This window comes from Neodiprion lecontei, chromosome 6 (genome assembly GCF_021901455.1).
Source record: "Neodiprion lecontei isolate iyNeoLeco1 chromosome 6, iyNeoLeco1.1, whole genome shotgun sequence".
In the NCBI taxonomy this organism is placed as follows: domain Eukaryota; kingdom Metazoa; phylum Arthropoda; class Insecta; order Hymenoptera; family Diprionidae; genus Neodiprion; species Neodiprion lecontei.
This window is the reverse complement of record NC_060265.1, coordinates 3,625,731-3,637,756: the sequence shown is the minus strand read 5'-3', so window position 1 is coordinate 3,637,756 and position 12,026 is coordinate 3,625,731. Positions and strand designations below refer to the sequence as shown.

Below are 12,026 nucleotides of genomic sequence, written 5' to 3'. Positions count from 1 at the left end.
TACTTTCCTTTCCATTTTCGAAAGTTCGCCGCTCTGACAGCGGTAAAATTTTCCAAAAAATAAACAAAATACGAGCGTTCAAAGGAAGTTATACAAACTTTGTACATAAAATTCTGCAGGAATGTGTAGACGTCTGTGACGTTTTCTTTTTTTTTTTTTGTTCATTAATTGTCACGCTAACTTTCCGCTTGGTTTTAGTTTATCGGAATACGTAACGAAGAATACCAAATTTCTGCCGGTACATTCGCTGTTACGGAATAGCTAAACTATGCGTTACGTAAAGACGACATTGGTTGTCAAACGTTGTTAAACGAGGCTCGAAACACAAAACGCTAACGTTTAAATACATAATTATTTCCAATTTGATTTTTCATTATATTCACCGCGTAGAAGAGCTAAAAATTACACTTAACGTTCCATGACATCCGGTGTTTTCAATGGTCAAAGCATGATGGAAAAGGGGGAGGATATGTTCCAGCTTAGGATGACGCAATTGCAAAGGAAACGACTTTCGCAAATTCCGATGCACAACGTATCGTGCAAATATATACATCTTGATATAGCTGTAATAATAAAGCTCGAATAGCTTTGACGTGCGTGCGTGTGTAGTATAAGACATAGATACCTATACGTGTGCTTTTAAGAATCGAGAATTTCGCCACACTGATACGAAAATTTTATTATATTCGCAGGTAATCGGCTGTTTCGAAAGTATCAAGAAAATGGTAGAGGAATACGGTATAGCAAAGACTGAAGATTCTATCTGCTGATCACGCGTCCCGTAATTAACCACCGAATGGTGTTTACCACGCTCTTAAACGCTAAATATTCGGTGTCAGATCCGAACCATAAAAATTTCGGTAAACCAGCATTGTTAATCGTGTTACGTCACCGGTCCGGTATTAGTACGAGTAGGGAAGAGGAAAAGAAAGAAAAAGAAAAACATTTGGAACAGGTTTTTCGTTAAAAAAAAATCAGTACATCAACCGCTCCTGTATCGATAACTGTCAGACGTGTTAAGGTTCGACATCGGACTTTTTGTGGCATATGTGTTAACCTGTATGTGTATCATAATGTGTGAATTCCACACAACGCCAAATGTCTTGTGTTTGTATACCCGCGTATACAATAAAGCAGTGAAATTATTGAAAGCACCTTGACTTTTCGTCACATGTGGTTGTGAGGAATGAAAAAAGGGAAAAAGAGAAAAGAAAAAAAGAAACACGTTAAAACTGCGAAGTGTCGCTGTGGTTGAACTAATAGTAATGAAAATTACAAACTAAAGCCACATAACTGGGCGGACGTCAACGGTTTGTCGATCTACACATAACTGCGTACACAACAGGTGAATACCGAGTCAGGTATATGTATGTACGTTGAGTATATCGCAAGGACAAACCCCCACCCCGTGCTTGGGAGTACAATCGTCGTCCCAAGCAATAGTAGAGGTATATATAACACTATCAATTTCGAGGCGAGCTTTCAGTCTACCAGAATTAAGAGATTCTGCATGCCGCACGCGGTGAGTTCCTTGCGGTATAAACGCACAAGAATCATACATACATCTTCGTCATGGACCGCGCGGTTCGTTCATCAACGCAACGTTTTCGATCTCGTTACCGTAACGTGCGTATCACGCGAAATTCGATATAGTGAGTTGAAAACAGCGATGTGTAATTTTTATTTTGTTTTTATTTTTTTTTTCTAATTAATTTTCGCTATTCGATTCCGCATGTATATACACTCTGCGCGAACAATAATATTGGATGAAATTTATCGTTAAACTATAATTTGCGAGACGAGTTTCAATCTGCAGGCTTATCGGGCGTTCAGAGAGGCGCTCGAGTCAAGAGAAAACGTAACGAATTTCGCGGAGGTACTTTCATATTACAATTACTTACCTGCAATCGTGCATCGACATCTGCTTACGAATACACTTGAGGAATGGGGCACTGCTCCATAGGTGCATGGCTTTGAAACGTCAAAGGCAGCTTCAGTGTTAATCGGAAAGGCCGGCCGTGCGGCTAAAGTAGAAGTTGAACAATCTCTTCGTCTCGCCGGCGTTGGTTTCATAAATATTTACGAATGTCTGTAACAGAATTTTGATATGTGTAACGGGCGAAAATACATTGTAAAACGTGAATACGTTCGGTACAGTGATTTTATAATTATTCACGATGCGGCACGAACAATAATACTGTTTATTCAAATTTTTCATCATTTATGCAAATTTTCAAATACGTGATAAACACACGTGCAAATGAGTTTCTGTATTTAGTTGGGTAAATATGAGCGAAAAAATTTGGCGCCAGTATCTGTTGCAAAATTGAAATATTGATAAGTCACAAAATTAAACAACTCGTGTGGTGAAAATTCATTCTACTGCAACACACTTGGTGGAGTAAATTTTCTTCCAATTCAGTGATACGCTTTTTTATGTTTATATTACTATAGTTATTATTTTTTTTTTTTTTTTACATAGAATTCTTGGTATCGACGTAATGGTATATTTGATTCGTAAGGATTCACGCATACATTTGCAATATATTGAATGAAAATTACAAAACTATTTCACTCGCACCTTAATTCTCGGAAAAACTGTGAACGTGATTGAACAATATCTATAACAAACTAGTCTTGACCATGATCCTGAGACAAATAATCGATGTAGATAGAAACGGCGTGGGTATAATATTAACTTTCAAGACAGTGTGGAAAATCACTCCAAATTCGATCATGTCACTGATTACTGCAAATATTTTCGCATTGATATTTTTTTGTAGCGCTCGACAAACGAAAACAGGAATTGTTAAAAAAAAAATCCAAAAATCACACACAATGTCTCAACGTTTATTACCATAAAAATAATTGGACTACGAAACAATATTCGATAATATCTTTTGGTAGAACAGTTTCATATCGATGCATCTGCCGGTAATATTTGACGAAAAGATATCCAAGTCAGATTGTAGGTATTTTCAATTAAAAGTAATCCATGATCAAAATCGATACACTGAAACGGTGGATTTTGTTAAACTATGGAAAATGAGCTGGAGGATTGTTCACAGTTTTGAGACCCGCGCAAATTACGTCACGGTGGAAAAAAACTTCGTTTCCCCATTGCACGCCGATAGGTTTACTGGCTACGCATTTGCCAGTGTTTCATCAATATCGTATCAAAAGATATTTCACATCTATACGGTTCCTCCTCCACCCGGCGCCCCGCAATCCTCCTTTTTCACCGAATCCATCTTTCAAATTTCAACTATTCACGTCCAGCCGTTCAAAGTCGTAAGTCGACGCGATCGATCCGCGGTGTTACGAAATAATCAACAAGTGTTTCACCTGTCGTAATATTTTGCTCAAGATCAATGTAGCAGAGAGGTACAGATTCCCTTGGCAGTGGCCCTCCTTTCGAATTTTCAAGTCGATACATAAGTTGGTTCAAAATCACCTGACATCGTAATCGAAAAGGTCAATGTCCCGCGACGAAGCCGGTGAAGAATTCTTTTCACGACTCGGAAACGGTTCGTATTCGATGTCGTTTTAATTTTCGATGCAGCGTCACAGCGACCGGGACTTTTGGTCATGACAATTTCGTCAAAAGGTAGGCAAAACTTTTGGAGATACGATTCATTCTTCGTGTACTTGAACAGATGGAATCAAACTCGGGCGGGTAAATGATTCTTGTTATGGCACTAGCCGGAAATTCATGAGTAAGTCTTGCGGGGATTCATTCGCTACCAGGGATCCTGATTAATAGATCGCGTAAAGTAACAATTCCAGTTTTGTTGCATAAATTAAACTTGAGTGCGAGATGTGCGTATAATTTGCCGCGTGAACAAAACGCCCAATGGAAACCAAGCCAAGGCTTCGACATGGTTCGTTAAGTGTATCTGGATTTATGACCATTATACCTTGGTTATTGCGGAGAGTGTGTTCTTGCAATGTACGTAGAACGGGTTTCATACTATGATGTTGCATTTGAAATATTTGTGTGTCCAATTTTCGAACGAATTCCCATCGATCCATTTTCATTCTCTGAGCTGTTATAAATTCAATTACGTTACCACTGAACTAAAGGCATGTCACCTAGCACTTGCATTCCCATGGTGAGCAAAAATACCGAGAATGGAAAGCGAGATTTTTGAGATTTTATCGGAAATAGTACGTGTGCCAACGTCTGATTGTATAATCAAGCAAAGAACGATTGAAAATAATTTTATCTATCACAAACGTGGTATCGCGTCAGTGGATTTATTGTAATCGGGACAAATTCACAGAGAATATTTCTTACTTTAAATTGGTAAACGAAGGTGTATCTCTTGCAGATTAGATCAAGTCTGATGAGTAATTGTTTGATTGACGGATTGGGGACATCCTGCCCTTTAATTTCCAGCTATCACAGCGAAATCGAAACTGATCATTTATACCTGCGGTGATATACGGCTATGAAACTTTGTCCTAAATAGAGTTAATCTTATAAAAATTGTGGAATTTTCCTTCGGTGAGTAACAGTACTGTTCTCGATATTAGAAAACACAATTATTAGTCTCGTGCAATCACAGCTGAATATAATGTTCAAACTTGTGTTAAAAATGGTAGTGTTGGAAGGTTTTTCTCTTCTTTTTTTGTTGTTGTTGTATTTTTTTTTATCGTCAATTTTAGTTTCCATTTGTTCAAAAAGTTACGTCTCAATTGTTATTCGGTTCGTAACGCGCGGGTGCAGCAGTCCGAAAAATTACAGCGAGCGATTCCACTTGCGAATTATTATGGCTCAGGATCATAATTAGTCTACATCAATCATTTCGCAATGAGCATAAAACCGCCTGTTCATTGGCCTAAATCTACAGTGTTTAAGACTTGCAATGCACCACCACGTAAGTGACAGAGAACGCTGCTAAAGGGGGGAAAAATTGTTATATGTCAACAGGCATATTATTATCTAATCGAATAAACAAGATGACGAAAGACAATATTATACGATTGCAGCGTGGATCGATACTTGCTAATTATTTAACAATTCTTACTTGACGGTCACACGCGAGAAGCTCCAAGGCCAATTGTAAAGGAATTTCTTAAAACACCATTATCTCGAATAAACGAATAATCGTCTTTGCTCTAATTATATTCATTTGAGTAGATAGTCTTGATTACGACCCGCTCATTATAAGCCAACACACGAAACAAGGTCAATTATTAACAATCAGCAGGTATATTTTACATCTTCGGTTTATTATTGAAAAGTTTTATTTTCAACACAAAGCCCAGATATCTAATAGCCCGGGGCATACAGTGGATTTAAAGGAATTGGAGAATTCATTAACCTATATATAAATACCCGGTGTTTTCATTGTTCACAGATACGTCATGGATGAGAAGCAGAAAGAACCCGATGGCAAGAATCGGATGGAAAACTTCAGCAGCACGTAAGAATAACATGCGCATCGATTATATTATAGTTGTGCAAAATCCCACCTTCGTATAATACACCATGCTGCATTCCTGACTGCACTTTGTCATTATCTTTGTCAACGTAGCGCAGCACGTCCGGATATACGCGATAGTCTTTACAGTAGCAAAATATATCGCGGATACGGTATAATTAGCGTCAGCAATGAACAGCTGTGAATGACGATTCGAAAAAAGTAGTTTCGTACGAGGATACACCGCTGGAATCTTAAGCTGGTGTAGTTCTTGACCCCGTACGGGTGAATCACTTCATGTAACACAGTTCTTGAGTTTGAAAAAACAATGCGCTAGCTTATACGCGCGTGTACGTGTGTGGCAAAGGAGCGCGTATCATCATCGGTAATCACGGTGAATATTAATCTCTGGTAGTTCAGACAAATTGACATTCGTTACGCGTAACTCTTTCCGGCCTTCCGCCACCGAAATGGAGTTTAGCCGTGCCTTTTGACAGGTCAAAAACGCCGCGGGAATCTTTATACGAACTCGGTGGCACGTGTCTTATACTACCTACACTCCTATGAGTGATCCGCGACGCGCTGTCGAGGAGAATCAACGCCTGATTGTCGTCGGGAGAAGGCAAAATGTACTTGAACGACTGGTCGAAGCTTAATTATGAACATTCGACTGATGAAACGAAAACTGTCTAAATATACGTTTTTATTTATTTATTTTTTGTTATTTTCAACAGCGTTACCATTACCTCGGTGGACACAGGCGTCTACAATGACAAAGATGATCTGTACGACCCCTTCGATCACAGGGATAAAAAACACGCAACTTCGTGAGTCAATTTTTAAGTAACACGTTATACGCATGATTTCTTGCTGGAGAATCCAACTCAATTGAAAGGAGGAGGGGATGAGTAACAAAAGCCCTGTAACTCAAATTTCTCCAAGTATTTTCATTTTTGTTTAAAAAAAAAAAAAAGAAAAAATCTCAAAATAGGTACGATTTTGGACCGTCCAAGCTGTACACCCTTTAAATGGTCGATCGTGTCGGCAACTGCACTATAGGTATGTACGTTCGAAAATTTCAGAGACGGAGGTTCGCTGGCTCACCTCCTGAAAGCCTCCCTCGGTACAGGGATATTGGCGATGCCGAGTGCGATAAAAAACGGGGGTCTTCTGTTCGGGGCAATCTGCACCATCCTGATCGGTATTCTGTGCGCGCATTGCGTTCACATTTTGGTCCGTTCGTCGCAGGTCCTTTGTAAACGGACGCGGACACCCATGATGTCATTCGCTCAAACGGCAGGTGCCGCTTTTCGCATTGGTCCTAAGCCCCTTCGGCACCTCGCCAAGTTTGCAGAATCTTTCGTCGACGCGGCGATCGGTGCTACTTGCATAAGCGGCTCCTGCGTCTATGTAGTTTTCATCTCGACTTCCATTAAACAGGTGATGATGATGATGATGATGATGATGATGATAGAAAAGAGAATAACTTTTCTAGCAAAAAAAAAAAAAACAACTTGCACGCGTATTCGGCACGTTAATTATTATAAAATTTATTTCGCTCATGTCCCGCATGTCAAACAACCTCATTGGAATTCCAGACGGCGATAGGTAATTACGAAGAATAAGTACAAGGTGATTGTATATCGCACTTGCAGCTGCGTCACGGTTATAATACAGCAATGCCAAGAACAACAACAACAAGAACAACCATTTGACAATTTGAACAGTTTCGAATCGAAAAAATTGAACATTTAAATTCCTGATGGAGGGGGGGGGGGGGGGGGGGTCAGAGTGTGACAACAATTTGACGAGGATTGCTCTTTTTCAGGTAGCAGACTATCACACCGGAACGGATATTTCTGTTCGACTTTACATGTTGATGCTGGTGCCCGCGTTACTGGCTCTGGGACAAATAAGGAATCTCAAACATTTGGTTCCATTTTCCGTGATAGCAAATATCAGCATAATGGTCGGTTTCGCCATAACCCTCTACTACCTATTCCAAGACATAAAGCCGATCAGCAGCGTCAACTTGATCGCCAGTCCTGGCCAACTACCAAAATTTTTCGCTACCGTACTATTTGCCATCGAGGGAATCGGCGCGGTAAATTACTCAATTATTACGTAACGAAGCTATAGGCTCGCGACTTCCGTTACAGGAGTTACCTCGCACTTAATCGCAAACGGTGACGATTTACCTGAAAAGGCACGTTTGCGTTTCAAGGGCGAAATTAATTACTCCAATCGTTATAACAGCCTACACTTGTCGCGGACACGTAACCACATTATCGAACCTTGCCTTTCGTGTAATGATAAACGAGCCGACGTAATGAAAAGATATTTAAAAAAGGAACGTACGCGTGGATTTGCCGCAGGTAATGCCGGTGGAAAACAGCATGCGCACACCGGAACACTTTCTCGGCTGTCCGAGCGTCCTTAATATAGCTATGACCACGGTGGTCGCGCTCTACGCCGTCATTGGGGTCTTCGGGTATCTAAAATACGGCGAACTGACGTTGGGAAGCGTCACCTTGAACCTGGATACGACGGACGTGTGAGTAGAAAAAATCATCCACTCGAAGGAAAATGCACACAGCTTTTCTTTCTCAATGCTCGTAACTGGAGCGGTAGACCGTACGGACTGTAAATCAGAGAATCGTTCGTCTTCCTTGCTCAGCCTAAGTCAAGCCGTGAAACTCCTCATCGCCTTGGCCATCCTCTTCACGTATGGCCTTCAGTACTACATCGGTATTGACGTGATATGGGGTGCTCTTCGAGTGCGGGTGAGCAAAAAGTTCCAAGGCATCGCGGAGACCTTGTTACGTATCTTCCTCGTTATCGTTACAGGTAAGCAAGCACTCGTTTCAAGTCCATGGATACGGATTTTAGGTAGCGATGGTGAAAATTCGTTTTTCCCACTTTTGCCACAAACGATTGTTCGTGTACATAGTTTGTAATCGTTAGTTGTTTATTTTTTAGTTATTTTCGCCATTGCGATTCCGGATCTCGAGCCGTTCATCTCGCTGATCGGTTCGGTGCTCTTCTCCATACTCGGGATAGCCGTTCCGGCAATAGTTGAGACCGTTTCATGTTGGGACAATCACCTGGGGACGTATAGGTGGAGATTATGGAAGAACGGCACCCTTGTGGTTCTAGCCCTTTTGGCTTTGGTATTCGGTTCGTGGGTGTCAATGGTAGAAATAATAAAACTGTACGAGTAAATTTATACTTGTAATATATATGTATATATATATTAGTGTAATTATAGTAACGATTTTTGTACATAGATACGGCTGTGACGCGGTTTTTTCTTTAACTTTTAATTAATTGAATTCAATTAAGACTGACAATGTTATTTGTCATGAACCTGAAGGAATGCACAAGGCTCCGAGTATTTGGAGGTCTAATGGGCCGCGAGCGATGTACTTCGTCCCGAGGCTTTGGGATTTTCAGTTTTTGCTGATGTCTTTGTGCAGTAGGAATAAGCGACGAAAAATATACCAAAAAGTAACGGCATCCAAGATAAAAAGGTCATCAACCGGATCGCCCGATGAACCAGAATAATTGGGGCTAATATTTTCGGTCCTGGAGTTGTCCCCTGCAGCAAAACAGAGCAGCCGAATTACCACTACTTTCGATGACCGCAATTCGTGACGGTCTCACCTCTTCAACCCACAGCAACGGAAATACTCCCTCAGTCACGTTAGCGACGACATGAATCTGCTTCAAACGCGGAAGTTTGAGGTTCAGCTGCATTTTCCTGTACCCAGAGAGCGGTGCTCCAGTCAATGGCTCCACCACAACGTACGTTGCGTGCTTTTCTTCGTCAGGTTGCAAGCCATTAGTTATTGAAAATAGGCTCTGGTCACCGTGCAGAAAATGTGGCTCCGACATCATTACCGGCACTTCCTTGCGATATGGAACATCGTAGTGCAGATAGGTCATCAGAATAAATTGGTCAGCTCATTAACAGTGTTGTAATAAGTTTGAAACGATAGAGACTTAGCCGATGGGCTCAAGATTTGGAACGCAAATATCTCTGTAGTACAGCTATGCGGTCGATCAACTAAGTGTACGAGGATCGTATCTGCTTAGAGTATTTGCACGCGGCTTTGAATTTTGGTCATCAATGTGGCGAGATCGTGGTTCAATCCCAATCGTCGTTAAACTTTAACCGAAATATGATACACACCTGACATTTGTTCAAGTCAAGCAGACCCTGTGTTGGACAGACGATTTTTTTCTTCTCCCGTGGACAGTAACAGGGTGACTCTGTGTCATTCCATAAGCTCTCCGTGGTGGTGTAGTAATAGCCTAGTAGACCACTGTACACCGTGTCATTTTTATAAACAGCGAAAACCGATCTGATTCGGAAAATGATAAATTTTATCTTCATCAATTCACATTATTACTCCGATGTGCGACACAATGATAATTTCCCAATCATCGTCTATCATTGTTATTACCTGCATAGGTCATTTATGTACGTAAATACTTCTGGTTGTCGAGAGCTCATCGGTGGCCAAAAAATGCTGTCGGTTCCTCGGATGATAGAGCAATTTTTTATACTCCAAAAATCTGCGTAAGGCAAGCCTTTGAATTCCGATAAATGTCCGGTAGTGTAACGATCGTTTACCCCGCGAGATACGGTCATCGGTCCGTCATCCGTCCCATTGATCTAGAGATATGAGATTCGACTATTGAGCAATATGCATTCTGCTGAATGAAACTCGTTCTTTCGTTACATAATTTTATTCGTTCCACGAGTCAATTAGCCAGTAAAAACCTGAGTTTGCCATCGTGCGAGTATTAAGTTTTATAGTATTAATGTTTCGATGGTACCCTATAACGTACCTAACGCCGCTTGGATTAGTATTGGGCTAATGTAGGGTTGTCAGTTTCGTGGATAACTCACTTTGTGAAAGAAGCTAAAGGCGTAGATTCCAGCTTCGGAAGTGGTTCTGAGCGTTGGTGGACGCTGACGTTTCAGAAGACCGCAAACAAGGACGAGCTCTGGGTGGGCTTTAGGGTCGCATACGAGCGGTAATCCATCAAACAGAATATCTCTCACCCGACCCCGCATGAATATGCTCGTCGGGTCAGAAAATAGCTGAGCTAGGCCGTTTCCAAATTTTGATAGAAGCGCAGGGAAACCATTTGCTATCTAATCGAGTTAACACGTATCCTACGTCATTTCATGTGTATGCAAAGTACGGTGATGCGGAAAGCCACTATTTCCTCAGATCTTTGGAGGTCACAAAGGCGTCTGTTGTGCACCTGCATACGTACCGTGATTAAACTTCCGACATGAGCTGCGTTCAGAATCGTGACTTCTTCATTTTCTGACAAATTACCAGACTTCGTTGCGTTGAAAACGAGCGTTCGTCTTCCCAGGTAGTCGATCGTATCGGCGGCATCGTCCGTCTCGATGACAATTTTCTCCAGCAATTCACTGGGGAATGTTTAAAATTTTTGTCCAGTGTTACAGCAAACTTATTGATCTTAGATATTCGATCATCTGCAGTTGCACGAGACACCTTATACTCAAACTTTACTCGTACACTTACTCGTAAACGTAAGGGCCACGTTCAACTATATTTGCCACCTCGCCTCTCTCCTGTACATCGATGGGATTAGTAACGTGAAATAAGTATACTTTAAATTCCAATTTTGTGACTTTCCAGAAATTAAATCCCAGGGTTCCTTTGACCAATGCTAAGTTCTGGAAAATAAATACGCAGGAGTAGAGTCTCTGCAAGGATTGCAGTCCAATGAAAATACCCGAGGAATGAAAATTACAATCACGGTCGCAAAATGCAAGGGGTGTTTCGATTAAGCGATTGAAACGTCAATACCATTCGAAATCATTTCGTAATATCCGAAATTACTTTGTAATCGTTGAAATCGCAACGAAATCAGTAATAATCGTCAATGTAGTCACTGATAGTCATGAGAAATCATTCGGGATTACAGGAATCTATTTTTAATCTTAAGAAATCATATGAAATCTTAGAAACCATGAAAAATCACGTAATTAAAGTAAAATTTTTTTTGACAAGTAAGCTCTCGTAATCACTTTATAAAATGTAGGTAACCACGAAGTATGTAATCATGGTGTCAATTTTTGCTCCAGCTGAGACACCCTTTAACATAATGTAAATTCAAAGGAGATAAAACAAACGTGTGCGAACCGCGTCTAATAAACTATCCACGATAAGGCCGTGCGGTTGGATGACAACGGTAATAATCCCAATAATTATAAGTAAGATGCCAAATCGGAGAGAGAAAGTTGAACGATTCGACTTCCACATCCTTCAATGATGATCCGCAAAACAAATTACGATAATGTTACAGCGATTCTACGCATTACTTCTTTTAATACGAGTCGCACCGATGTGCGTGGAAATGATATTGCAGGTGAAGCTTCGCAAATTTTCCACTTTACATCAACGTTCGTGAATTTTTAATCAAGGTTTCATGTATACTGAATTGCATTATATGACTGTGCGTGCTAAATACATCACCTGGTAATACTTCGAATCGATTAATAACGTACAGCTCTACTGCCCACACGCTATGCGCAACTATAATATTGCACGA

General features: G+C 40.7%; 2 protein-coding genes across 6 annotated transcripts; one reads left to right on the top strand and one right to left on the bottom strand.

Annotated features, from left to right (window-relative positions):
* Positions 1–1,430: 1,430 nt before the first annotated feature.
* LOC107221040 (proton-coupled amino acid transporter-like protein pathetic) lies at positions 1,431–8,714 on the top strand. Of its 5 annotated transcripts, none has more exons than XM_015659885.2 (8): positions 1,431–1,522; positions 5,364–5,429; positions 6,161–6,253; positions 6,509–6,866; positions 7,255–7,530; positions 7,802–7,980; positions 8,104–8,273; positions 8,406–8,714. In XM_015659885.2, the coding sequence occupies exons 2-8, from the start codon at positions 5,371–5,373 to the stop codon at positions 8,645–8,647; spliced, it is 1,377 nt and encodes a 458-aa protein (XP_015515371.1). In that variant the 5' UTR covers positions 1,431–1,522; positions 5,364–5,370; the 3' UTR covers positions 8,648–8,714. The 5 variants fall into 5 exon arrangements, with proteins under 5 accessions (XP_015515371.1, XP_015515373.1, XP_015515370.1 ...); XM_015659887.2 differs by lacking the exon at positions 1,431–1,522 and adding an exon at positions 1,785–1,876; XM_015659884.2 differs by lacking the exon at positions 1,431–1,522 and adding an exon at positions 2,087–2,151.
* Positions 8,603–11,875, bottom strand: LOC107221021 (sensory neuron membrane protein 2). The gene is made up of 8 exons (XM_046742597.1): positions 11,618–11,875; positions 10,994–11,148; positions 10,716–10,878; positions 10,342–10,590; positions 9,893–10,104; positions 9,619–9,790; positions 9,090–9,335; positions 8,603–9,024 (listed from the first exon to the last, which is right to left on the bottom strand). Exons 1-8 carry the CDS (start codon positions 11,735–11,737, stop codon positions 8,830–8,832), a joined length of 1,512 nt encoding a protein of 503 aa, XP_046598553.1. The 5' UTR covers positions 11,738–11,875; the 3' UTR covers positions 8,603–8,829.
* Between the last annotated feature and the right edge of the window lie 151 nt (positions 11,876–12,026).